The 26,767-nt window shown below is 52.5% G+C and overlaps 2 protein-coding genes and 1 long non-coding RNA gene across 3 annotated transcripts in view; 1 reads left to right on the top strand and 2 right to left on the bottom strand.

The window, feature by feature from the left end:
• LOC102945115 (interferon-inducible GTPase 5) overlaps positions 1–26,767 on the bottom strand; it is a 93,835-nt gene that overhangs the window by 22,195 nt on the left and 44,873 nt on the right. The gene's annotated exons all lie outside the window — the stretch shown is intronic.
• Positions 1,081–26,742, bottom strand: LOC102945700. The gene is made up of 12 exons (XM_037883273.2): positions 26,588–26,742; positions 25,660–25,736; positions 23,657–24,001; positions 22,762–23,112; positions 21,724–22,004; positions 17,672–17,792; positions 15,259–15,948; positions 9,266–9,487; positions 7,045–7,398; positions 5,766–6,116; positions 5,127–5,407; positions 1,081–2,956 (listed from the first exon to the last, which is right to left on the bottom strand). The coding sequence occupies exons 2-12, from the start codon at positions 25,712–25,714 to the stop codon at positions 1,763–1,765; spliced, it is 4,245 nt and encodes a 1,414-aa protein (XP_037739201.2). The 5' UTR covers positions 25,715–25,736; positions 26,588–26,742; the 3' UTR covers positions 1,081–1,762.
• On the top strand, positions 10,709–13,207 carry LOC119564189. Its single transcript, XR_005223039.2, has 3 exons — positions 10,709–10,970; positions 11,911–12,223; positions 12,979–13,207. It is a non-coding gene; the product is annotated as an uncharacterized LOC119564189 (long non-coding RNA).

Genomic DNA, 26,767 nt, shown 5'->3' with positions numbered 1-26,767 from the left:
GGACAATATTGTTTACATCCTTGCCAAGCCAGGTGCCTGAATTACCCTGATGCTCTCAAAGCTAACCTGAAAGCTGTAATGTTTCTATTGGGGTAAACCCAGGACAAACGGCTACAAAAGGGGGGTAGTAATTAGTCCCAGGAGATTAAAAAGCCCCTCCTTATCCACTGAGGAGAGAGAACCAGGGGGCAATAAGGTTCAGCTGGGAAAGGGGTTGCTAGGGAAGCAATTAGGTTCGGCTGACTCCAAGTACTGGGGACCTTTGAAAACCCTCCCCTGGCTGGAAGGAGGGGGAGAGTGAGGGGAGCAGGGAAGGAACTGTGACTCCCTGGCCAGTGGGACTCCTAATAAATTGTAGGCACCTGATTTTTCTGGCAGAAGGACACAAAAATGGGACATGGGTCAAATTCTCTGATGGCGTAAATTGGAGCTACCTGGGTAGAGTTTGGCCCCATGTCAGCTCCTACAACCAAGTCTGACGAGGAGAACACACACAGGCTAGTGAACAGATACATTATAGTAGAGTCGCACTAGCCTGTGGTGGGCAGGCTAAGCAATTACATTTTAAAGGTATAAACCATCAGCTGTCACCCAGTTTGCAGTGCTATTGAAAGGACCTATTGAGGAGAGGACTGACTGGCTCTCAGGGGGGCGGGGAATGGGAAATGGGGCCTTTTCCCTCTACGAGGCGCCGGCTCCCATCCGGCCCCAGGGCAGGAACTGGCTGGTTTAGTGTGCAGAGGGAGGTGTAACACAGACCGAACAGCAAGTGAGGGACTCAGACCCATTTCCTAGCCGGGAGACCTACAGCATTAATAACGATACACATGGTGTTTCTATCAGCAACCGTCTTCTCGAGGTCCCCAGGCTAGTCGGGCGGGAGGCTTGGGACAGAGGAGAACAGCACGAGGGTGCAGAAATTTGCACGCCCCTGGCTCTGCCCCCACTGCTCCCGCAGCGACCACACAGACGGCTCAGCTGCCAGGCCCAGATTTCTCGTCCTGTAGCTACCCTGCTGCTGAGTGGCGAACAAGGAAGCGGAGCTAAAAGGCTGAGAGAGGAAGTGAGGCATGAGGTTTGTTAGCCCACTAGCCTTGGAGTGAGGAGACGCAGGGTGTGTTTCTGTCCTGCTTAGGGTCTCGCTCTGTGCCTCCATTTCCCCTCCCAACTTGTGTCTCTTTGTAAACTCTTAGGGGCAGGGACTGTCTCTGGCTGTGTGTCTGGGCAGCGCCCGGCATGCCTGGGTCCCGATCTCAGCTGGGGGCAGGGACTGTCTCTCACTGTGTCTGGGCAGCGCCCGGCACAAAGGGACCCTGATCGCAGCTGGGGTCTCCAGTAAGTGTTGCTGTAATATAAGTAGATAACAGGAAAAGAAACAATACAAGAACGAAAGAACTCTGAGCAGGAAAGTAGAACAGGGCCAGCTGCCTGGGCTGGGAATACACGAAGGACTCAGGCTCTGTGCCAGCATCTTTCCCACACACCTAAATTCAATCATTTCACTATTCATCCGTTGACCCGGGTTTATGATGCTGGTTCTTCCAATCTAAGCCCGTCTTGTGTGACAATCTTAGCCCAGTTCCAGTGTCAAGTGGAAGCTGGTGGAGTTACGTGCTGGAGGATTACACCAGGGGAGCTTCGAAAGGAAGGACCAGAACAGGGACAAGAACAGCAGAATAAGCACATGGTGCTCGTGAAGTGTGTGCCCTGAAAATTATGGTCCTGGAAATCCTTCCTCATTTGAGTCATCTCGTTAGCTTCGTTAGCTTTCCCTGTTGTCATATGGACTGAGCTTCTGTAGGATTCTTTGGGCATCTTCAGCAGCACAGTTGAGAAAGGTTTTCAGCAGGATACACGTGGTAGCCAGTGAAATTCCACCAGCCCCCAAGAATCCTACTGCTGTAACTCCTCCAGACAGCTTGAATCCTAGCACCTGTAAAGGCCACAGAGACAAACCAACTCCTGTGAATATGCCGCACCCAACCGAGGACAGGAGCTGCAAGACCACATTAATTGTAATTTCCTTGGCCAGCTGGGGCTTCATAATGGCCTTCAGCTCTTCCGCTGGTTTGCCAAACTGCCTTGTGAGAGCCGTGAAGGAGACATCATCCAGGCCAAAGACCAGGCAGTGGTATCTCATGACTATCAGCAGGATGGTTATGTCAAGAATGGTGGAGATACCGGGTATGTGAATAACCGTGATAAGAGAGGACACAAGGGCTATTTTCCAGATCTGATTCTGCAGGGCTTCCTTTTTCTTTTGCAAGATTTGCGGAGAGGTGTTGGGCAGGGCTAGTATCAAAGCCCTTTTCTTGTCACCTGGGAGCGCTTTCTCCATGCTGTCTCGCAGGCGGGGAAAATCGTACTTGTTTAATTCAAATGTGGAGAGGAGGAAAACCTCAGGATTGATCAACTCTCCCTCTCCCAGGCACCTGATGCAGTGGTTATGGATGTCATGCAGTATATTTTCCTCATCATAGGTGGAGGGCCGGCTACGTTTGGCAGAAGCCAAATCTGCATCCACCTTGGAGCGCACAAAGTAACACACCTTCCCTGCCTTCTGGATCTCCCGGGCCAGCTCAGCATGCTTACATGTGAATCCCTCTAAACCCATGATGACGAAGAAGTCATAGTGGACAAATTTCACCGGCTGGAGACATGGCTGAAAATCTATTGGCAGTCTCCAGAAAGTCACGCTTGGGTGTTTGGGATGCTGATAAGCTTTTGGCTCCATCATCATTTCTTCCTCCCCGAGTGGGGCAGCACCTTCGTCTTCATCACATAGCCCCCGCATGGTGTTGATGAAAGACGATTTCCCACAGCCTAGCTCTCCCATAATGGCGATGTTTAACTTGGTGTACTCCAAAGCCTTCTGCTGCATTATAGAAATCAATGTAGGTACTATTTGAACTCCAGGAGCAGCCCTTGGTTCTCCCCTGTCTTTGGCAGTCTGTCCCTGAAAACACAAAAACCCAGACCAAATATTGATCATGTATTCTCAAGGGCAACATTTATAATGTAATCAGCTCACAGGAGAACCACAGCAGGCTGGAAGCGTATTTGCAACAAGCTGCAGTTAAATTGAACAAATCGCTGGTGGGAAGGGGACTGAGGACACTTTGTCCTTCTTCTTCCCCCACCCCCATAGACATCAGACCTTCAAAGGTCCCTCACCAGGACCGGTGAGAAGTGGCAGCACTGCCATAAACGTGTATGTCCAGCCCCCTTTCTGCAAGGAAGGTGTGAGATGCATTTGCAGAGGATCCTTTCTGAGCATGCATCCCAGATGCACAACTGGAATCTGAAAATCTCTGCCTGTTTTGGGGACCCAGGGCAGTTTTGGAGAAGACATACCAAAGTTACACTGTAGCAGGGTGGTCACCCTGCTCTGGCCCTGAAAGGGTTAGAAGCCAGCCTTTGGAGAGGGCTAGGGCTGGGAGCCAATCAGAAAAGTCGGAGAGGCAGCCAATCAGGGCCAGTCTGGGCCCTATAAAAGAGCTGCAGGGGCAGGAGGCAGGCAGTCTTGCTCTAGCTTTGGAGAGAGATGGACCTAGCTGCCTGAAGGAGCAAAAGGTACCTTTGACAGAGCAGTGCTGGGGAAGGGGCAGGCTGAGCTGGGGAGCTCAGGCCTGGCAACCTCCCAGGCTGAGGCCTGCCAGGAAGGCCTAGGGAAGTACTGGGGCTGCAGGGAAAGGCAGCAGGTCCAACCCCCTTGCCAGTGATGAGTGGCCATTACAGACTGCAGGCTAGATGATGACTGGCAGTAGCCACTGAGGCAAGGTGGGCATGGGAGAGGGGGTTCCCCTAGGAGGGGAGACCTAGAGTGTGGGGGTACTGTTGTGGGCAGAACCCCAAATTAAAGGGCACTGGGGTCTGGGAGGGACATGGGGCCTGAAGCAGGCGAGACACTAGCCAGCAGGGGGTGCTCTGAGGTTGATGAGCTAATTCCCAGATGACCAGCAGGAGGCGTAGCACCGGTGAGTCTGTGATCTTCTACATACACCTTCACAACTTTCAAACAGCTGGTGCAATTGTCTTCAGAATTGGCTTGATCTTTAGAGCACCAAGGATCTACCAAACAAGTTAGGTTTGATATTTCTGGCTTCAGTAAGTGTGAGTTAAGTATGAGCAGAAACTTTCTGAGTCAAGTGTCTGTGAGCTGGTTACACAGTTTGCAAAATCAGTTTAAGGAGCAGTTTGCAAGTCCAGTAGGAAAATGCAGCCCCTATTTGTTAGCTGGGGCACCTGTGATGAGAACTTTCAGGGCCAGGTCCTCAACTCCTGCTCTGGTTGGAAATCTGACCTAGAAAGGTAGCCGGTAGTGTGGGAGTGAGCTGGCTTCTGGTACAAGGGTCCTGTAAAGCTGGCCTAACTGGCTCTCTGCCACTGACATCTGCATGGTGCTCTGGGAAGAGGTATACTGGAGATTAGAAGAGGTCAGGGACTCAAGTGCATGGGACTCAAGCCGAACCTCAGCTGCTGGAGCTGTCCCTAATTTAGAGCAGCCATTGGCTACACATGACAATTAATCCAGAATAAGGGAGAATGTGAATTTTAAAGTAGACTAGCTAGTCCGGATGAACTCCCTGCATGGATCTTTAAAGTGGATTAGGCTAGCTCCAAATAAAGCACTCTTTATCCAGAATAAGAGCATTCACACAGGGAGTTAATCAGGAATGGTTAGTCAGAAATAATGCCCTGTGTAGGCAAGCCCTTAATCCACTTTGGACACAAGAAAAAGGCACTCTCATTCTGGAATAAGAACATCCCCTTATGGTGTTGTTCTGGAATAGTTACTCTGCTTTAAATTCACACTTTACCTTATTCCGGATTAATTTTCGTGTGTAAACAAGCCCTTAAATAAAGCAAGTGTGAAGTCTCTGCTCCAAGAGGCTTTGAGTTGTGACAAAAGAAAGAAAACATGAGTCTTCAAAACAGCAATCCTGATCCCTTTTCCCTTTCTCCACGTTTGCCTGACAAATGAATCATTTCAAACGGACAGCACGGCCGGCCGTGTGAAATCCAAAGAGAAAGACCTAGTGACCCAGCCTCCTCTGCTCGAACTAATGACCACACACACAAACACACACAAACGAAGAAGGGAAGCGAAATGTCTGGAGCCATACCGGGGAGGAATGCGCAGGTGGACTGTGGGTGGGATTGGCCACTCCTGGCTCCATAGAGGTCGACGAGGATCCCCGGAGCAGATGACTTCTCTCCTCTTTGTCTTTTTTATGGTCAGACGCAGTCTGCTGGGACTCACTTCGAGGCGACTTTTTGTTCAACGGTTTCCGCAAGAAAGGATAATACATTCGAAGGAAAGCAAATGCTAATATCACCAGTAATACTCCCAGATCAATCAACCACAGACTGCACAGTGTTGATGGGCTCTGGACAAGCTCAGCAGCTGGAAAACACAAAATAAACCCAATGGGATGCAGCATGAGAGACCGGAAATTCCCCAGGGGCACATGAGGAGGGGGTTAGAGATGTCCAACAAACACAAGCCGGAGGCTCTCAGGCATTTCCGTAGCGTGGATCACAGCTTCCTAGAGAGAGCGTGTCATGGACACCCACCCTTCCACAGACCCCACTCCCCTTCCCATTTGTCATCACCCAACCTCACCTCCCACCTCACTGGTTATCGCCTAGACCCCCCCCGCTCCTCTGCACACAGCTCCACTCTCTGCCGAGTGGAGCAGTTCCTAGCGGCCCAGCTGCCCGGACCCTGGGACTTGTGCGGTGCCCTATGAGAGGAGCCCTACCCTTCTCCACGGCCACTCTCATCCGCATGGAAAACCTGCCCAGTTCGGGCTTGACGTGGCAGGAGTAGACCCCGTCATCCTCCAGCCGGACGTTCTTGAGTCTCAGGGACGCGTTTCCCTCGTGGAATCTCTCCGGATACAGCTGGGTCCGGCCCCGGTAAGCCTCATCCTGTGTTTCCAGTGGGTCCAGCTGAGAGCAGTAGCTGTGAACCAGGAGATCTGGTCCCTCCTCTTCTTCCCTCTTCCAGGTGATGTTCAGTGGCTGGTGATTTAACTCGGATTGGAAGGAGCAATTCAGGATGACGTCCTCCCCTGTCTGAACTATGATGGGCCTTTCCATTTCACTGTCACCTGAGAGGGAAACAAACATCCAAACAGAAGAGGGGGTTAGGGCCCAAGCCTGGGACTCCAGAATCCTGACTTAATTCCCTGCTTGACCACAAAACCCCTGGGTGAACTTAGACAAGTCACTATCGCCCTGTGCCTCGGTTTCTGCATTTGTACAATGGGAACAACAGCCCTGTCCTACTAAACAGGGGCCCTGTGAGGAGAAGTACATTAAACTTTGAGAAACGGCTAGATCCTATGGAAATGGAAGAGTGATAAGTGCCTACAATCAAATCCTCATTTTTCCCCCAAATTTTTTTCACCCATTTTTCCTGAAATGTAGAAATTACGTACACAGAACACATCCATGGGGGTTGGATTGAACTGGCTCATGGCCCCTTAGACTTCCCCTGGTGCCAGCCTTGTTCAGGTCCAGAATCTAAGATCTCATTTTAAGAAAATGTCACGCTCTCGCCTTTATGGTTGTGAAACTTATCCAAAAGTAGAGGTGGCATGATTACCATATATAAGCACCTTCACAGGGAGAAAATACCAAGCACTAACCGGCTCGTTAATCTAGCAGAGACAGGCAGATCATGAACCAATGGCTGCCGGTATCTGCCGAGAGCCTGAAACAATCTCTTTGAGACGCAGGAGCTGCACTGAGTGTTACCCATTTCTCCCCACCACACAAAACCTGCATGGAAAATCATGTGGCGAGATGGCGCTTTAAGTCGCACTGCAGGGGGAGTTCTCCTTCCCTTGCCTGGGAGGTGACAGGTAGAACAGAAAGCAGACAAGATCAGGGCCAGACGAGTGTGGCATTTTTGGTGGATACACTGTGGCTTTGCAATGAGGCGCCCATCTGCCCTGCTGGGTGATCACATGGTACACCAGGCCTGGAGCAATTGTCGCGGATGCTATGATCGGGGTACAGGAAGAGGAACCGTACTTAGCACTGTAAGTGAAATCTTCTGGGACCAGCTTCCCAGCTCACAGGTGACGCTGCAGAGGTAGGATCCCTCATCGTGGAGGCGAACGTCACTGAGTCTCAGGGATGCGTTTCCCTGGGGGAATTCCTGTGGATATAGCTGCGTTCGGCCCCTGTAAGCCTCTTCCTGTCCCTCCAGCCAGTTCATCTTCAGATGGAATCTGTGAACCAGGAGATCCTGGCCCTGGGCACCTTCCTTTGTCCAGGTGATGCTCAATCGATGGAAGCTTATTTTAAATTTGGAAGGGAAGATGCAGGTCAGGGTGACGTCTTTCCCGTACTGAGCTGTGATGGCTGTCTCCTCTCCAGCAACCCCTTAAAGGAAAGTGAAGATCAGCATCAGAGTCCTTCGTCCTCCAACCTCCACCATGACCCCCGAATCTTTTTCAGAGTCGCTGCTCCCCAGGAGAGAGACCCCCCAGCCTGTAAGTTGGGCCGACATGTTTTGAATACTAAGGAGGGAGCGAAGAAGTGTTAAACTGCTACCTTACTAGTTGGCCAACCTCCTAGGTTTACAGCTTTCTGAAGGCCAGATCTTGTATGTACACCAAACCTTGTCTTTTGGGGGGTGTAAAGCTAGTTACAGGAATGCTTTTGTAACAATTTATTGGCTAATAAATAAACAGAGGAAAAAAAGAAATGAAAAGGTGGTATGTACCAAACTGATTAAAAGATGTACTTTTTCATGGAACAGTGAACTTGTGGAACTCCCTGCCACATGATGTCATTGAGCCCAGGAGCTTGACAAGATCTAAACAGGGATTGGATGGTTAGCTGGATAACAAGGAGATTCAGAGTTAGAGGACTTAATGCTAACATACATTTTGGAAGTGAGATTGGTTTAAGCGTGAGGTTCAATCTCGAGTTATAAAAGATTAGCATGAGACCTGATGAGTTGGGCAGACCATCCACAGCTCTGTGTGTGTGTGTATACTGTGTATATATAATACAAGTTTTAAACAAACGATTGAATACTGTACACAGCAACGATTGTGAAGCTTGGTTGAGTTGGTGGAGTCAGAGGGTGGGCTATTTCCCAGGGAATGCCTTACTGCTGAATGATGAACTAGCACTGGGCTGAGCCCTCAAGGGTTAACACGTTGTTGTTAATGCTGCCTTGCACTCTACAAAGCAGCACGAATGGAGGGAGGAGACACAGCAGGGCGGTGGCTACAAACATTCGCTGTGGAAACTGAACGTGATGATGAACCCAGGCTATCCCACTGGAACACACCACTCCCTCCACTTTCCAAAGTGCTGGGGGGTGTGTGTGTGTGTGAGAGACACACACCATGTGTGTGAGAGAGGCACGCATTGCCCCTTTAAGTACGCTGACCCCACTCTAAATCCATTGCTTTTTTAAGTAGATCAGCAAGTTGAGACAGGTTTCAGAGTAGCAGCCGTGTTAGTCTGTATCCGCCAAAAGAAATGGAGTCCTTGTGGCACCTTAGAGACTAACCAATTTATTTGAGCATGAGCTTTCGTGAGCTACAGCTCACTTCATCGGATGCATTCCAGAAGCTGCGGCCAGCAAGCTCCCTCCGTCCCAAGCCCTGTCATGTCCACCTCCGCTCTGTGGAGATGGGGTGAAGGAGCAGGGAGAGGGGGACACCCTGACATTAGCACCCCTCCCCACCCCCTTTGCACAGCAAGCAGGAGGCTCCCGGGAGCAGCTCCAAGGCAGCGGGGGGAGGGACAGGTGAACTGCCGGCAATGGATAGTCTGGGAGGCTGCTGCACAGGGAGCTTAGGGGGGCTGATGGGGGGGCTGCCGGCCCACCCTGGTTCCAAGCCCCCACCAGCTCGCTCCAAGGGGCTGCTCTTCCTGCAAGCAGTGGCCAAAGCAGGCGGCTGCCAAACGAGGTTAGAAGGGAGCATTCCGCAACTTTAAACGAGCATGTTCCCTAATTGACCAGCGACGTAAGAACAAAACAACGTTAACGGGGATGCCGTTGAGTGAGGAGTTCCTGTAATAATGCACACCACTGAGCACCACGGGGCCTGGGGCCAGGAGTGGGATTCTTGTGTGTTACCGCGATACACCTAATAAACAGCATCAGAACGTACCGCACCGAGCAAAGTGGGGTCCTGGGTTGTGACGGGGGCTTCTGGGCACTGAAGTCGTTATCACCAGCATCATGACTCCTCAATAAGACAGAGGCGAGCAGAGCCAGAATACTTACCGCAGAGAGTCCACAGCACAATCGCGTGAAGTGAGCAAACAAGACTGACTCTCGCCATGGCACGGAGCAGCCTGCGTCTGCAGGCGAAGGCAGGACAGTCTGTGAAGGGCTGGCTCCTGCCCCAGGCGATCCGCTGAACATCAGGAACGAAGGCACAGGGCGCGATTCCCCTCTCGCTCACCCCGGTAGTGCTCAGGCGTAACTCCGGGCTGGTTCCAATCTCTCATATCCTATGTAATTTAATAACCAGGAAAGCAAAGGGGTGGAAGGATTTGGCAGGATGCTGTGGAAATGCCTTTAACAAATGCAGACCTGGTTTCTCATTAATGCTCACCCCCCCTCTCCCTGGTGTAAATGACATTGAATGCAATTCCATAGCAGGAATCCAATTCTCTCCAGCATCCCAGGGGAAGCCGAAATGAAGCACCACTCCTCTAGAGCAGCAGCTCTCCGCCTTCCCAGACTACTGTACCCCTTTCAGGAGTCTGACTTGTCTTGCGTACCCCCAAGGTTCACCTCACTTAAAAATGACTTGCTGACAAAATCAGGCATAAAAGTACAAGTGTCACAACAGCCACACTATTACTGACAAAGTGTTTCCTTTCTCGTTGTTACCATATAATTATAAAATAAATCGATTGGGATATAAATATTGTACTTACATTTTCAGTGGACAGTGTATAGAGCAGTGTAAACAAGTCACGGTCTGTATGAAATTTTTAGTTTGTACTGACTTCGCCAGGGCTTTTTATGTAGCCTGTTGTAAACCGAGGCAAATATCTAGCTGAGTTGATGTACCCCCTGGAAGATCTCTGCATACCCCCAGGGATACACGTACCCCTGCTTGAGAACCACTGGCCTAGAGAAAGGGGATCATTTTCTATTACAAATAGAAAATGGAGCGGGGGGGGAGGATGTTTCTGTGCTGGGAACTGAGGGCTTGTGCCTCTCCCAGAGAACGTGTCCTCCCGATCAGACCGGAGAGCCTCCCCCATGGCCACATGCTGCCCAGCGTCCTGCAACGAGTGGTCTCACCCTGGCTAACTCGATGGCCCTTGTGGAGCGTTAAGAGCAGAGCCCAGCTCTGTGCCGTTATTCATCGGTATGTGGCGTTCAGGACACCTAAAATGGCTGCTCCTCGGCAGCTGGTACAGTGCCTCTTTGGCCTTCAAACAACCAGTCGCCGACAAAACAAGGCCCAAAGCCAAGAAAGGCCACTTACCGGCTTCCCTCCCGGGAGCCCCAGGTGTCCCGACTCTGCAAAGAGCTTACAGAGTGATTTGTGTTCGGTTTCCTATCGCTCTCATGGCCTCTCTGCCACCGACGCCGAGCAGGGTGAATGATCTGGAAAGTGAAAGCAACCGGCAGGTTTTTTTTTTCCTGTTTGTCTTTGAAAGCAGTGAGCAAACAGCCCAGTTCCAGCGCTGCCGGCTCCCCAGCCGACGAGCCGGGAAGCCGACCCGCACCAAGAATCCTGAATGTCACAGATGGTGGGAGATTAGGGGCAGGTCTGCACTAGAAATGGACATCGGCGTGGCTGCACCCCCTAGCGCATCTGGGGAGACGCTCTAAGCCAACGGGAGAGAGCTCTCCGCGTCGGCTTCGTAACTCCACCTCTGTAAGAGACCCTCTCCCATCCACATGCAGCTGTCTACACTGCGGGTGTGTGGATTTGTCACACCTCCCAACCCCCCTGAGTGACACAGTAAGTGTGTAGTGCAGCCCTGGCCAAAGAGCTGAAGGTGGCGCTGCCAAATTTCCTGGGAGGACTCTCTGACTCTTGCCAGAGGGTTGACGCGTGCCCTGATGGGGTCCCCTGGCAGAGAGCTGGGTTAGCTTGGCAGGAACTGGTCAATCTCAAGCTAAGAGGGCTTGCATGTACTCAGTGCTTGGCTAGGAAAGCTCCCAAAATCCAGAGAGCGCTGCAGGGAGCAGAGTTAGTGATCCAGTGCTCAGGGGCACTCTCCCCAGACAGTCAGGGCTGGCCCCAATGCCCCAGGCCAGTGCTAGGGGGTGCTGTGCTGCAGGGAGTGGGGTCGGGGGTTCTCCCCTGGCACTCAGGGCTGGCCCCGATGCCCCAGCGGGGCGCTAGGGGTCACCCATCTCCTTTCTGTGGTGTTTCCAGAGAATCATGGCCATGCTGGGCTGGATGGGATCATGCCGTCCAGCCCCCTGCATCGAGGCAGGACCAAGTAAACCCAGACCTGCCCTGACTGGGTTTCGTCCAGCCCCAGCAGGGCTAGATGACCTTGCTAGATGTGGCATTTGTGGGTTGCAGTGGGTGGCCAGGAGAGGTGGCAGGGAATTGTCACTCTTAGCAGACCAGGTGGACACTTGTGTGCCCCCCCATCTTCTTGCCGTGGCTTTAGCTCTCTCTGGAGTAGGGCCGGATAGGGGCAGTCCCCTAGTCCTGGGGGGCCGATGGGGAGACACTCATGAACTCCCTCCCAAGGAGTCGTGGTTTCATAACCCCAAGACGTGTGCGATTTCACCTTTGCCTGTTAGCTGCTAGTTACAGGTGTCTGGGCATGTTTAGTGAGCTGATCCTGGGCACAATGCTGCCTCTCTCAAAGGCAGAAGGAAATGGTGCATCTTGGGCTAAACCTGGAGGGGGCTGTATGGGTCTCACTTCATTTATTTATTAGGTGCATTACGGTAGCTCCAGGGCACTCTAATCATGGGCCAGGATCCCCATTTCGCCAGGCGCTACGCGGACACAGAATAAAGTCAGTCCTTGCCCCAAAGACCTTCCAGTCTAAGAGAAGAGATGCCAGCTGGAGCCAGACAAACGGAAAGGGGAGGGCAAGGAAATCACAAGGCAGTGTAGCCCAGAAGGATGTTTACAGGGAGATCCCCCCCCAAGCGTGAAGAAGAGCGCGGGGGTGTCGTGTCACCGAGGGGCTTGTCTGGAAATGTACCAAGCGGGAGATCGAGGCTGGCAGCAAGGGCCGACCCAAGGTGGGAGTGCGAACGAGAAAGGAAAGGTCGGGTGGGGATCGGCCGTGAAGGCCTGTCTGAGTGAAGAGAAGCAGCTGACGTTTGAGGAGCTGGACAAGGGGGAGCCAGTGCAGGGCTGCAAAGCAAAGAGGGGTGGCGCAGACAAAGCGGTGGGCTCGGGGAGCGATCTCGGCAGCAGCTTTATGAATGCCAGGATGGGCAGGGTTGGTGTCCCTAGCCTCTCTTTGCCAGAAGCTGGGAATGGGTGACAGGATCATTTGATGATTCCCTGTTCTGTTCATTCCCTTTGGGCCACCTGGCACTGGCCACTGTCGGAAGACAGGATCCTGGGCTAGATGGACCTTTGCTCTGACCCAATAGGGCTGTTCTTATGTTCTTATGCATCTGAGCACGGCAGGATTGCATTTGTCAAGGCTGGAGAAGGGGATGTCACAGCAATCGAGATGTGAGCCAGGAGGAGTTTTAGCTCCGTGGATGGATGGGAAAGGCTATTTCTAGGACCTCTATTTTGGCGGGGGGGGGGGGGGGGGGGGGGAATTGCATTTCTCAGGGTTTATTTTTAGCAATTTTGCAGTTCTCTGCAGAGGTCCAAAAATTGGACTTTGATTTTGTAAACACTCACTCCAAAGAGTAATGTCCATTATATGCATTGCTCATTACAGTAGTATATACTTGGGCTTGGCAGAATTCAACTAATAATATTGATGTTTGTTTTTAAGCCTTTTGTTCCATTTGTATCTATTTAAATTTCACAGTTGCGGGAAAGTATGAACCGGGATCAGATCAGGAGCGTGGCTGGCGGGGAGCGGGGCAGCGGCCGCTCTCCCACCGAGCAGAAGTGACCGTCGGGTCAGGCGGAGCTCCGGGTCTTCGGCGGCGGGTCCTTCACTCGCTCTGGTCTTCGGCGGCATTTCGCTGGCCGAGGGTCCTTCACTGGCTCTGGTCTTCGGCAGCCCTGAAGGACCCGCCGCTGAAGACCCGGAGTGCCGCCTGACCCCTCCCGCCGCCGAAGACCCGGAGCTCCGCCTGCTTTCTCCACCTGGCTACGCCACTGGATCAGATACTAAGTGTTGAATGACGGTAGATGCTGAGATTCAAAAAGTAAAAGCTTTATAACCATTAAAACACAAATTGTCAATATCCCATGTCAAAATACACCAAGCAAATAGTCTTCAATCAAACTTCGATAAGTTCTCAAGCAGTGTTTCTCTGACTCTGCCTGTCTGTACATTTTAGTTATTATCAATGGAGATATTTTTTCCTCCATGTTTGGTGGACGTCCGGTGAAATTGATGCTTACTGACATTTACCAATAAAAACAAATCCTTCCGTGCCTGCAATGAACAGTCTCTCTCTGGAACGTTTCCTAGTGCGCGTTTACTGTAGGACTGTTTCAAACAGCACTATGGCAAAGAACACTAGTGAGCCTCTAGTGTGCCCCAGCAGTTCCCATACAGAGAAATTAATGCACCCCATGACCGAGCGGTTTAGAAACCCCCCTGCAGTCAGCGTTACCACTCGGGGTAGGTACAAGTAAAAGTTTCTGGTGTTTTGGCGGGATGCGTTGGATAAACACCATTGTGGTTTTGTATCAGTTCAAAGAGCGCAGTGACCGTCTCGGTTCACCCATGTAGTTGTTGTTACCGCTCAATATGCTATACAATCCGTCCCCGCTTGTATTTCGCTGTGGTATTCTGATACCTTTCCCAGACCTGAAGAAGAGCTCTGTGTTAACAGGGGGGCAGGTTGGAGAGTTTTTGGTGGTGCCCAGAACAGGTCCAAGTCCCCGTCCCCCTTGCTTAAGGCTCTGGGAGGGAGTTTGGGTGCAGAGTGCGGGCTCTAGGCTGGGGCAGGGGATTGGGGTGCAGGAGGGTGTGCAGGGTGCAGGCTCTGGGAGGGAGTTTGCGTGTGGGAGGGGGTGAGGGATCAGGCTCTGGGAGAAGTTTGGGTGTGGGGGGAAAGGGGTCAGGCTCTGGGAGGTAGTTTGGGTGCGGGAGGGGGTGAGGGGTGTGGTGCTTACTTGGGGCAGCTCCTGTAAGTGACCCGCACCCCCTTCCGGCAGCAGTTCCTAGACCGGGGGGTGCAGGGGGTCTCCATGCGCTGCTGCCTGCAGGCACCGCCCCCACAGCTGCCATTAACCGCAGGGGCAGCATGGAGAGACCGTACCCCCACCCCCTGCCCAGGGGCCGCAGGAAAGGGATCCGGATTCGGAAGCAGCACAGAGTGGAGCAGGCGGGCGGGCAGGAAGCCACCTTGGCCCCCCTGCGCTGCTGGTGGTGGCGGGGGCCGCTGGGCCCTTTTAAATCGCCCGGGGGCAGCACGCAGAGTCAGAGGACGCACCAGGGGAGGCGTGCATGGGCAGCAGTCAGCACGGCCGGGGGAGAGACCTGGCCCTGAACTTTGGTGGAGCCAGGCCCCCGTGCTCTGAATATTGGTGGAGCTAGGGCACCACAGGCCCATCCAACTCGCCACCCCTGTCTGTGTAAGCTCCAGAGCTTGTCTCTCTCCCCAGCAGAAATGGGTCCAATAAAAGCTATTCCCTTCCCCGCCTTGTCTCTCTAATATCCTGGAACCAACGCTGCAAACAACACCATTGTGTTGTCATTTTCTAAGATCGCTCTGGCTGTTCTCGTTAGCTATATAAATGGCCAACCCCCCTTTGAACCTTGCTCAACTCTTCACCTTCATGACATCATGGGGTGGTGAGTTCCACACGCTGTGTGAAAAAGGAGCTCCTTTCTTCGATTTGAATTCCCAACCTTCACTTTTATTAAATGCCCCCTTGCTCTTGTGTTAGGGGACAGGGAAGACAGAAGCTCAGCGGGAGGGGGCAAAAGGGGCAACGACGTTAGTCAGCTGGGTACGGGCCCTTGATCATTCTCATGGTCCTTCTCTAAACCCCCTCTAGTTCTGCCATGTCCTTTTAGAGATTTATATGAATATTTTCGGTATTATAACTTGAAGTTAGGGCTGGTTTCTGACTCCGCCTAGCTGCTTTTTCCTTGTGCAAGATTTTTGGGGAACAAGAGCTCAGCCAGGGAAATGACTCCCAAATTCTCGCTGTAATATTTCCTCTAGGAGAGGGAAGTCATGCCGGCCATATTCAAAGCTAGACAGGAGAAAAACCTGCGGGGAAGTCACCCCTTCTCTCTGCAAGTGTTTCATGCAGGTGTCTCTGATTCCCTGCAGAATTCGCTCTTCATTATAGGTAGAAGGCTGATGCCTCCGGGCAGGAAGCAACTCCTGGTCCACCTTGGAGCGCACAAAATAAACCTTCTTCCCCGCTCGCTGGATCTTCCGGGCCAAGCCAGCATGGGTGGCTGTGAAGTGGTGGGAGGAGAAGATAAGGAACGCATCGTATTGGCTCAAGCTGAAGAGATCAAGGTCTGTGTCTGATTGACGCTTTGTCGGCCCGAACCCCGGCAGGTCCCATATTGTAATATTGGGCTGTTTGGGAAGCCGGTAAGAAGTTGGTACCATTGTCGTCTCCACCACCCCGGTTTTAGCAGCACCTTCCTCTTCATCACCCAGGCCTCTAATGGCATTGACAAAGGATGATTTCCCAGCACCCGTCTGCCCCAGGAGAGCGATCCTACACCTGGTCTTTTGTGATGACCCCCCATCCTCCTGCCACGCAGAGTCCACTTCGGAAAAATCACTTGCTTCAGAAGTGAACTTGTCGCTCCAGGAGTCCGCGCTATCCCCATCCGAGCCCAGCCGCTGGCCTTGGAAAAGGAAAAGAAACGTTTCAATTGCAGTTGGCTTTAAAAGTCCCTGTCAAACATGAAACTCCCAACTCTGATTTCAGCCTCCAGTGACGTTCCACAGGGGGCTGGCTGGGCTCTTCCCCACGCATGGCTGGGACACTGTTGTGGGCTGCCCATTCGTGATTCCCTTGGGGGTCATTGCCAGCCTCTGTCATTTACAGCATCCATTAGGCAGGGCTTGGAATCATCCAGTACATGCCCATATCTGTACCTGCCCCTACCGGAAGCTGCTCGCTTGTTCTCCAGAATCACGGCTTTCCTTTTTTAAAGTAACTCTCTAAGTGTTATGCTTGTGAAGAGAATCTCAGAATGATGAGTCGAGGGTAACGAATGCAGAGATGAGTCTACAGATAACCTGGGGCAATAGATGTGAGAGGAAGAACTCCCTGAGTGTTACTGATGCAGCGCTTGCCTGAGTCTGCAGAGAGCCTGAGACCATCACTGGGATAGCAGGGGGCTGCAGGTCAGGACTGAGCTGTGTCTCTGCCTTTTTAAGTGTCTCCTCCCCTTGCCTTCCGCACTCACAAGTTGGATTTACAATGGAAGTGACATTTTACCATAGATCACACCCCATCCACAGCCCAGGGTGGCCAGGAGACAGCGTGTGTGTGGGGGGGGGGGGAGGGGAGGGTGGCTGGAATGTGTGTGGGGGGGACACAGCAGCATTTCCCGTCCCAGCCACCAGCAGACCCACTTGATGCTTTTATCTCCGCTCCAACCTCTGTGGGGAAAGCTATTTTCAGCCTTCTGAGCTCGCCCATGACTGTCTGCCTGGGCTGAGGAGCTCGCCCCGAACTGCAGTTCCTGGGGGCCTTATTGGAAATCCTGGGAGGTGGGCGGGCCCTTCCCCCGTTCCTGGGGGGACAAGAAACTTACAAACGGAACCAAGAGCCAGAACCTGGTCTACAGGTGGCTCCCACCCATTCAGCTGGCTGTGATGGTCAGGAATCAGGGCCTGCAGCAGAGCTGGTCTCTGGGCAACCTAACGAGCACAGCCTGGAGTGGGCTCCCTAATTGGCTACTCCGCCTGATTAGCTGGAAGAGTCAGCAGACCGGCTCTGGAGAAGCAGCAGTTTGGGGGCTGCTCAAAGCATTTGCCCACGGCTGTGATGATGGTGCCTGCTTGTTCCCAGCCTTGGATCCTGCCCTGCTTCTGCCTTGCTCCTCTCCAGGTAACCTGCCTCGACCCGCAGCCCCAGTTCCTGATTTCTGACGTGGAGTAACGCACAAGCAAACCAGCCCCTGACTTTGTATTAGAGTCCAAACACAGAGCGGGGGCCCCTGTAGCACTGGGCACTGCACACCCTGACCGAAATCAGGGCTGCATATTGTTGGGTGCTGCACAGATGCCAACCAAAATCTGGGGCCCCACGGCGCCGGGCGCTGCACAAACCCAGAGAGAGACATTCCCCTGCCCCTAAGAGCGCCCAATCTCTTTAACATCTTCGTTCTGCTCTGGAAGAAGGGAGCAACTTGTTAGTGACATGCCTAGATATGAAATTGGGAAGACAGCAAACACGTGTGAGAAATAATCCACAGAGAGCTAGAGCATTAAATAATGGGAGGTCTATGAAATAAAACCTTTTCAATTAGTTTTTTTGAATTAGTTTTTTAGAATCATTCTTCTGACTTAGTTTTCCTTCTTCTGTGAAAATAGCACGGCTTACAAGTGGGACTTTACCTTTCTTGCTAGGCTTCCGGGCAATATTTCTGGGAACCTTTTCCCTTGCAGGAGACTTTCCACGAGAGAATTTTGGCTGTTTAGGCTTCTCCCATGCGCGTCGTTCATCCCAGGCTGGTGTCTAGAAAAGATGGACATTGGAGTGAATAGAACGGGTGCGTTTACACTGCAATCGGCACAACTCTGATTGAACTAGCTTGTTTAAAATAGAGGCGTGACTGCAGGGGTACGGGCAGCATCTCAGGCTAGCTGCCCCAGGACGTGTCTAGGATCTCGGACGGGATTGTACCCGGGGGCTACGGCTTGCGTCTCCATGGCCCCGCTGGCTGGATCGGAGCCGGCATGTGCACCTCTGCCCACGCTGGGAATGATACGTCCCAGCTGCAATGTGGATGAACTCGCTGCATCACCTCTGCTGGGCTAACAGGAGTGAAGGCAGGAAAGGCATAAAACCGTATCCTCTGCCTGAAGGCCTTGGCGAAATCCTTGGGGCAGGTGAGCGAGGCAAGGCTGGGAAGCCATAAGCTGAAGCAAGCTCCTGGTGCCCCGTTTCTTCAAAATCTCAACAGGGAGGGAAGCAGGAGCCCCTTTTCTCCTCCTTTGGGCCTGGCTGCAGATGGCTTCTGGCTGCGCTGGGGAGGCCTAATCCAACAGGCTGGTGTTTACTGGGTGCGTTACCGTCTCGGCACGGGCTGGGTGGGGACGGTAAGGACTAAGGTGGCCGGTTCTTCGTGCCAGCGGCCCCCCCCCCCCGTCTCTTCGCCTCAGCTTCACTCCTCTGACTGCCTGTTCCCCTCGGCACCCCTGTACCCCCCTTGCCCCTTCCCCTGTGCTAATGAAACGTGCCTCGTTTCCGGCCCTCCCATTGCTCGCTCTGCTTGTGCGTTCTCCCCCTTCCCCGACCGTGTCTATTTACACAATAGTCTTTCATTGTTTCCTTGCCCTCCCCCGTCCGTCTGGCTGTCTCCAGCTGGCGTCTCTTGGCTTGTGCCTAGACTAGAAGCTCTTTGCGGCAGGGACTTTGTTCTGTGTTTTGTGCCTGGTGCACTGGGGTCCTGGGTCAGGATAGAGGTGCCTGGGCACTACCGCGATACACCTAATAAAGGACACTAATAATGCACAGCGCCCAGTGCAGTGGGGTCCTGCACCAGGCTAGGGGCGTGTGGGTGCTACCATAATACACCTAATAAAGGGCACTAATAATATACAGTGCCTAGCACAGTGGGGTCCCGGGCCAGGTTAGGGGTGCTACCGTAATGCACCTAATAAACAATAGGTTTTATTATTAGGGGTTAGACTTGATGACCTTTGTGGTCCCTTCTAACCCTGTGGGTCTATGAGTCTATTATTATTATTTATTATCACAACATTTCACTTTTCTGCTGTAATTTTCTAAACAAAACAAATTCAATTCAAACCAACTATGTTCATTCTCAAAATGTTGATTTGTTTCCCTTTTTTTAATTTTCAGGGAGTGGGTTTTTTTCCCTTTTTTGGATCTCCCCCCCCCGCCCACCCCCTTTTGGCATTGGATAAAGGCGGGGAAAGGTTTTTTAAAAGTATGATAAAGTGAAGGAAAACCTGCTTCTCCTACCTTTCTAGTGTTTTCCAGCTAGAACCTGGAAAATGAAATGGATTGAAAATGTATTTTTTCCACACTAAAAGAAAAGGAGGACTTGTGGCACCTTAAAGACTAACAAATTTATTTGAGCATCAGCTTTCGTGAGCTACAGCCCACTGCATTGGATGCATTCACACTGTTTACCAACTTTTGCCAATTGGAAAAGGGGAAAAAAAGGGGGGGGGGGGTCAAAGTGGCTGGAAAACCAAAAATGGGGAAAACGTGGTTTTTGAAAATCATTTTCAGCACAAAAAAAATATGTTTTCCAAAACCCTTATTTTTTAACCTGGAAAGTTTTAAAAACTGGAAAACTTTCGTCAAAAACCCATTTTTCATCATAAAAAATGTTTCAACGGTACCATTTTGACCAGCTCTAATTAGACTTCACCTTGACCAGAGGCGGATTAAGATTTCATGGGGCCCTGAGCTCTTCCACTTGCAGTCCCCCCCCGTTCCGCCCCTCCCCCCCACTGCCCCGCCCTGTTCCACACACGGTCAGCCCCATTCTCCCCCCCACTGCGGCCACACAACATTGCTCCTTTCTGCTCCCCCAACCCCGTGGCCCCGAGACTGGAGAAGCTCTGTCCCCCTCCCCTGCCATAGCCCTGAGGCTGCAGCAGGGAGCTTGAGTCCCGGGGGCCCTAGGCGTAGTTTGACTGCTATATCTCGGGGGACAACTCGCGCCCATGCAGGCTGAAGCCAGTCCCCTGGGTTCACTGGCTCTCTCCCCCAGCCTACAGTGGTACCTGGGCTGCCGGTGCTGTGGAGGGGACAGGACTGCTCTGGGGCTGCTCCAGTTACCTCCTTGCTGGGGCTGCTGCTGCCCAGGGAATGTCGCATGCTGGGCTCCTGGTTCCCCCAGCCCATTCCCTATCCCCTTCTCCTCTCCTCACCCCACCTCCCTTTGCTATGCCCCCCCTTCCCCATGGGCACTCAGGGTTGTAGAGGAAACTCAGGGTTGTGGGCACTCAGGGTTGTAGACGGGAACTAGGGAGGCGGCATCCAGCTGCTAAGGCAGGGCCCTCCGCTGCTTCCTTCCCCTCCACTCCCCGGGAGCCAAAACATGCGGGGGGGAGCGTTCACAGAAATTGGTGGGGGAGTTGCATGTGACCTCCCCACATGCCTTGCCTCTGTTGGGAGGGAAATGCCCCCCCCCCCCCCCCCCCCCCCCCCCCCCCGCACCCTCCTAAGCTACACCTATGCCCGGGGCTGCAGCTGGGGTCCAGGCACTGCGGCTTCTCCTGCCGGGGAGCAGGGTCAGAACACAGGGGCCCCCATTTTTCCGGGGCTCCCCAATTGGCCAGGGCGCCTGGGCACAGGCCCCATCGACCCAGTGGCTAATCCGCTACTGATCTTGACAGGTCAAAAGGAATGGATCACAGAACTAAAAATGAGTGGCTGTTTAGAAGCAAGCGGTCATGACTTGGTCACATTTGTCATGTGCAATCAGAATAAAGTCCCAACCGGTAATATAGATACAGGGTGTTTTAACAGGGCCAGTTTCTGAAAACAATTACAATATGTATCAGCTGGGAGAAAGAATGTAAAGAGAAAACTGTGAATGATAATTAGGAATGGTTTAAGAACATTTTACTAGATGCCCAGAAAACTACAACCCCAGATGAGAAAGAGTTTAAAAAACCAGCCTGCTTAGAGATGAAGTGAAAACAGCTTCAAACAATAATATGTAACAACTGGAAGAAAGGGGAAGTTGATAGCAATGACTATAAATTAGAAGCTAGGCATTGTAGAAAATTGATGAGGGAAGCAAATGGACACAAGGAGAAATGTACAGCCTCCAGAATTAAGGCAATAAGAATAAGATCACAGTCTATAAATATCTACATGGGGAATAGAAAATTGATAACAGAGGGCTCTTCAGTCAAGCAGAGAAAGGTTTAACATGATACAATGGGTGGAAATTGAAGCTAGACAAACTCAGACTGGAAATAAGGTTTAACTGTGAGAGTAATTAATCACTGGAACAAATTACCAGGGATTGTGGTGAATTCTCCATGACTGGCAATTTTAAAATCAAGATTGGATGTTTTTCTAAAGGATCTTATTGGGGCAGTTCTCTGGTCTGCGTTATCCAGGAGGTCAGACCAGAAGATCAGATTTGTCCGCTCTGTCCAGAATCTATGCATTCCTGAGCAATTATAAACTCCTCACAGTCCATTCAGGTGCGGGGTACCTGCACCCTGACATTTGGTGTCAGAAAACTATCAGACTTAAAAATTCTGGTGGAGAAGGGGAGGCAGGGAATTTTTTTCTTTGTGTCTGGAGACTGCTGAGTGCAAATGTAATTAAGCAGAGGGATTTCAAACAGGCAAAAGAAAAATGCTCAAAGCGGCGTAAACCCTCCCCACATCTGTAACGAAGACGCCTTCCAATAGACACACCAAGGAAAGAAAAATGTTTTGAAACTCACCTGCCAGGACTCTCGAGTCTGTTTGGTATCATCCACTCTTATGTCCCACAAGAAATATGCTTCCGGCTGCGCTCTTCCCTCCACGTTGTCATTTTTCTCCTCATAGTCATCAGACAGACGGATGTCTGTCTGTTCAGCCTCCAATCGAAAGGCGTGTTTGGATGGCCTCAGTTTCCATCGGACGGGAAGACGATGCATTTTAATGATGATAAGCATTACCAACGGGGAAAGAGCAAGAAGAAGAAGAAGAAGTGCCCAATAGAACCAGACACACCTGGCGCCTGTAAGAAATGGGGGGTGGGAGGGAAGAAAAATCCACAAAACCCAGAATGCTTCTGTGAGCACAGCAGCGTCCCAGGAAACGCCCCCCAAGAGGGGTTGGGAATTTCAGACACCTTTCCCACTGCCACGAGTCCAGGGGATCGCCAATATTGTCAGAGTTGCACAGAGAGATCATCTCTTGGACACCTCTCCTCCCATTTGCCCGTAGGGTTCCCACCTTTCTAATTGCTGGTAACCAGACCCGCGAGGAAGCCACGCCCCCTTCTTCATCTCTTCCCACCAAGGCCCCACCCCGTTGCTTGCTCCTCTCCCCACATTGCTCGCTGGATCGTCTCAAGGGGCCCACCAGCAGGTAGGAGGTGGCCTTGGTTGAGCAGGGGCTGGGGCGGGGTAATGACCCGGTGCCTCCCTCCACCCCGCGGTAACCGGACTTTTGGTTTGGGTGCCACTGAGGGTTGCCAGGTCCCAGAAAATCACCCAGACAGAGAAGCCAAAAACCAGACTACCTGGGTAAAAACAAGACTGTTGGCAACCCTATTTGCCTGTGCTTGGGCCCTCTGACCTCTTCCCCTTTGCTACCACTGAGATTCACCAGCGATCGCCTTGGCCCCCCATGTACCATCTCGCTGAGCCGTCCGACTCCGCTCCCCAGTGGGTTACGGTGATGTGATAACCCACTGCCACGTGGAGCAGTTCCTAGCGGCCCAGCTGCCCTGACCCTGGGGCTTGTGCGGTTCCCTGTAAGAGGAGCCCTACCCTTCTCCACGGTAACTCTCATCCGCATGGAAAACCTGCCCAGTTCGGGCTTGACGTGGCAGGTGTAGACCCCGTCATCTGACAGCCGGACGTTCTTGAGTCTCAGGGACGCGATTCCCTCGTGGAAGCTCTCCGGATACAGCTGGGTCCGGCCCCAGTAAGCCTTATTCTGTCTCAGCATCTGGTCCCTCCCATTATAGTACGTGTGAACCAGGAGATCCTGTCCCTCCGCTGTTTCCTTCTTCCAGGCGATGTTCAACAGCCGGAGGTTTCGCTCAGGTTCGAAGGAGCAGCTGAGGGTGACGTCCTGCCCTTCCTGAACTACAACGGGCGACTCTCGCTGTCTTGCCCCTTAAAGAGAAAAATCAATATTTTTTTGTGGAATTTTTCAGACACCAACCAGTGGCTCACGCACACACAACATGCATACGCTGTAGTCTAAAAGGTAACCACAACACAACGCTGCTCTGTTGGTGTTTCCTCAGGGAAACAGCCTGCCCCCATCTTCCATTCCACCCCAAAATCTGTAACTGCCAAACCTGAGTGGATTCGCAGAAGGGGAGAGGGTGGTTAATACTGGAGTTAGTGATGGAGGGTGCCAGAGAAGCTTTGGTATCAAAGCCATGGACACACCAAGACAGCGTGAGAGGATTTCCAAAGGGATTCAGGTGCCTACAGATGCAGAGAGGTGCTTTTGAGAATCCCTCTACGTGCCTAAATCCCTCGACTTCAATGGGAATTAAGCAACAAAAAATGGGAAAAAAATATTTTTGGGGGGGTGACAATTTGCATTTAGTTGAAAAGCTGTTTTCCACCCAACAAACGTTTGGACAGCATCATTTCGACCAGCTGTAGCCTCAGAGGCCAGCAAAGCCCATTGTAGGAGGGGACGTACTCAGCACTGTCAGCGACGTCTCCTCAGACCATGGGCCCAGCTCAGAGTTGACAAAGCACCTATAAAACCCCTCGTCCTGAATGTGAACATCCCTCAGTCTCAGGGATGCGTCCCCTTTGGCGAATCCTTCTGGATCCAGCTGCGTCCGCCCCCTGTAAGCCTCAGATTGTTTCTCTGTTCCCAAAGAGTAGCTGTGGACCAGCAGGTCTGGTCCTTCGGCTCTTGGCTTCTTCCAGGTGACGTTCACTTGTTGATTTGCTGCCAAGCCGAGTGTGGGAAAGGTGCAGCTCAGGGTAATGTCCTCGCCGCACTGAGCTGTGATGGGTGACTGTGCCACAATGACCCCTGAAAGGAAAGCAAGGGTCGGTATTAGAGTGTTAAAATGACAAGCTATCTCTTTAACGGGTAAGAGGTTTCCGGGTCCCACTCAAAAGTTGGGGGTCTGCAGGGAAGTGTGCGATCATCAGTCTGTCTGCAAAGAGCCAGCCTAGAGTAAGGTGGGCTGAGTTATGCCTCTCTGCCCTAGGAGCAGCCTGCTTTGTCTCTCTCTGGTTCTTCTGTGTTCTTCTGTGTTAGGGTTCTGGATTCTTAAGAAATAAGTTTGTGTTATGTCATAATCTTTCCGTAAGTGGATTTGAAGTTTGTTTCTAACTTCTCTAGTTGTAATATGTCAACATAACATCTTTCACTTTCCGATCCAGTCTCTCTCTGCCTGTACATTTTTCAGCCCTGATTCCCATTGACACTGAAGCTGCTTTGTGCCACTCTGACTGCATGAAGGGATCTGAAGGTGGGTGAAAATTACAGGGCCAGTGTGGGGCTCAGGGGAACCAAGAACCAGAAGCATAGATGTTAAAGCCAGAATGGACCATTATGACCATCGGCACAACACAGGCCAGAGAGACTCATTCCCTGGCCTGCTTTTGCTAGGCTAAACAAGCCTTTCCAGTCTCCTCTCATAAGATCAGCTCTCCGTTGCTCTGATCATCCTAGCAGCCCTTCTCTGCACCTGGCCCAGTCCGGATTCATCTTCCCTGAGCAGAATTGGACACAGTTTTCCAGATGAGGTCTCCGCAGTGCCTCATACGCTAGCATGAATATTTCTCCCAGAGTGTGACAAGGGCAGCGTATTACAGGGACCAAAATCATTTGGAAGCAGGGGAGTACAGGGGCAGGGGAAGAAAACCAGTCACAGCTCCAGGCCAGAGGTAAAATGTCTCCAAATCCAGACGGGACAAACGTCAAAACATTTTGTTAATGTTAGGGTGGCCATATTTTCCCAAAGGGAAAACAGGACACCACATGGGGCTGGCCCAAGGCCCCCCACCGCCACCCGCGTGGGGCCAGCCTGAGGCCTCCCTCAACCCCCTGCAAGCGGGGCCAGCCCAAGACCCCCTGTCACCCGCTCATGTGGGGCTGGCCTGGCCCAAGCCGCTCTCCCAAGCGCTCCCTCCCATGCAGGGCTGGCGTTGCCACTCGTCCCCCCTCCCCACACGTTCCTCCGCCCCCTGCTAGGGGTCGCTCCCCACCTTTTTGACACAACTGTGCATTTGTGCATTTTGCTTTTGCCAACTGAGCCAGGACAGGACTTAAAAATGGGACTCTCTCAGCCAAAGCGGGACGTATGGTCACCCTCGTTAATGCAGAGTTAAGGACGCCCAGTCATAGCTCCTGTCTTACCAGAATGTCAAGTTCAAAAAAACTGAGGCTTCTGAAAACCAGGAAATACTGAGATACGGTCAACACCCCTGTAACCTTAACTCTGCCCCCCTGGAGTTGGCACAGCAAGAGAATGATCGGTGTGTGCGCTACTTGCCTTCAAAGGGTGGGGCGTAGCTGCACTGAACGGTGGAGGGACTAGTTGGAGCCGCGTGGGAGAGCGGTGAGCGTGATGTGCGGGAGATCTGGGACTGAGCCTCTCCCCGGGTGTGATCCAAAGACCGAGGCGCACGTGTCCGAGCCTGCGTCATTACAATCAGAACTGTACTGACCCGGGGACTTACCGTAGAGGGTCCACAGAGCGAGCGAGTGAAGCGATAACGTGGGGCCGGTTCCCATTACGCTGAAGGCTGTCGGACATCTGCAAGAGAAGGAGCAACATGCTCTGAACGGCTGGATCCTGCCCCAAATGCCTGTTTGAACGCTGACGACCCGATTCTCAGCTCGGCTCAGCAGGGTCCTAGCGAAATGTCTCTACAAACCTAGGGTAAACTAATAGAGACTGAAGCGAGGTCTAGGCTACAAACTTACATCGCTATAACCACCTCGCTCAGGGGTGTGAAACATCCCCCCCCCGCTGAGCCACACAGTTACACCGACTGACCCGCTGGTGCGGAGGAACGTTCCCGGGGGGCACAGTGGGCCAGGGCCAGCCCCCACAGGGATGGGGAGGAAGCGACACCCAGCCCCGCTCTGCCCCCATCTCAGCTTCAGGCCCACCCCCAGCCCCAGCCCCTGGCTGCGGTCCTGCTACCGCGCTCCAGCCTCGGCCCCCTTACCCCATCCACATCCTCCCCACCCCGGAAGTGTGGCCATGTTCCCAGCCCTGGTTCGGGGCGGGAGGGCGACAGGGGTAAGTGGGGGATGTGACCCTGAAAAGTTTGAGGACCACTGGTTTAGACACATACTGGGGATTCAGGGCTTCTCCCCCTCCCTTCTGCCTAGCCACAAAAGCCTTCCCCCATCGCCACGTGTTGCTCGGCACCATCATCCCACGAAGGCTGGGGTCCCCCGACTAAAGCCGCGGGCCACGTGCAGCTGTTAGGGCCGGGACTCCGTTAGATCAGCAGAGATCGGTTCTGTCTGGAGCGATTAACGTGCAGTTCCGTGTTTAGCAGCCATTTTCGAGGTGCCACTCGGCAGGCCTTCGAAACGTATTCTGGAGAAAATCCCAGCAACAAATCAGCCCCAGGCGGGAGGGGAATCTCTTACCTTCCACCCCAAAGGCATCAAACCCTCCGATCTTCTCGGTGTGCTAGGAGAAAGGGAATAATTCCTGATCGTTCCCCGGCACCCGCCCCATCTCTCCCCCCTACGAGAGCAGTCTCTGAGTAACAGGGAAAGTGAAAGTAAACAAGCAACCGCTTATTGAAACAGCACAAAATTCAGGCC

Source organism: Chelonia mydas, chromosome 24, assembly GCF_015237465.2.
Source record: "Chelonia mydas isolate rCheMyd1 chromosome 24, rCheMyd1.pri.v2, whole genome shotgun sequence".
Taxonomy (NCBI): Eukaryota; Metazoa; Chordata; order Testudines; family Cheloniidae; genus Chelonia; species Chelonia mydas.
Note: the sequence above shows the minus strand (reverse complement) of the source record. Positions and strands in the feature narration are given on the sequence as shown.

Coding starts and splice junctions, on each gene's coding strand:
- LOC102945700 (XM_037883273.2), bottom strand. CDS start 25,714: ATGGGAACCGGCCCCACGTTATCGCTTCACTCGCTCGCTCTGTGGACC. Junction 7,399..9,265: donor TGTGCTGTGGACTCTCTGCG/GTAAGTATTCTG, acceptor CTTTCCTTTAAG/GGGTTGCTGGAGAGGAGACA. Junction 5,408..5,765: donor GAGAGTGGCCGTGGAGAAGG/GTAGGGCTCCTC, acceptor TGTGTTTTCCAG/CTGCTGAGCTTGTCCAGAGC.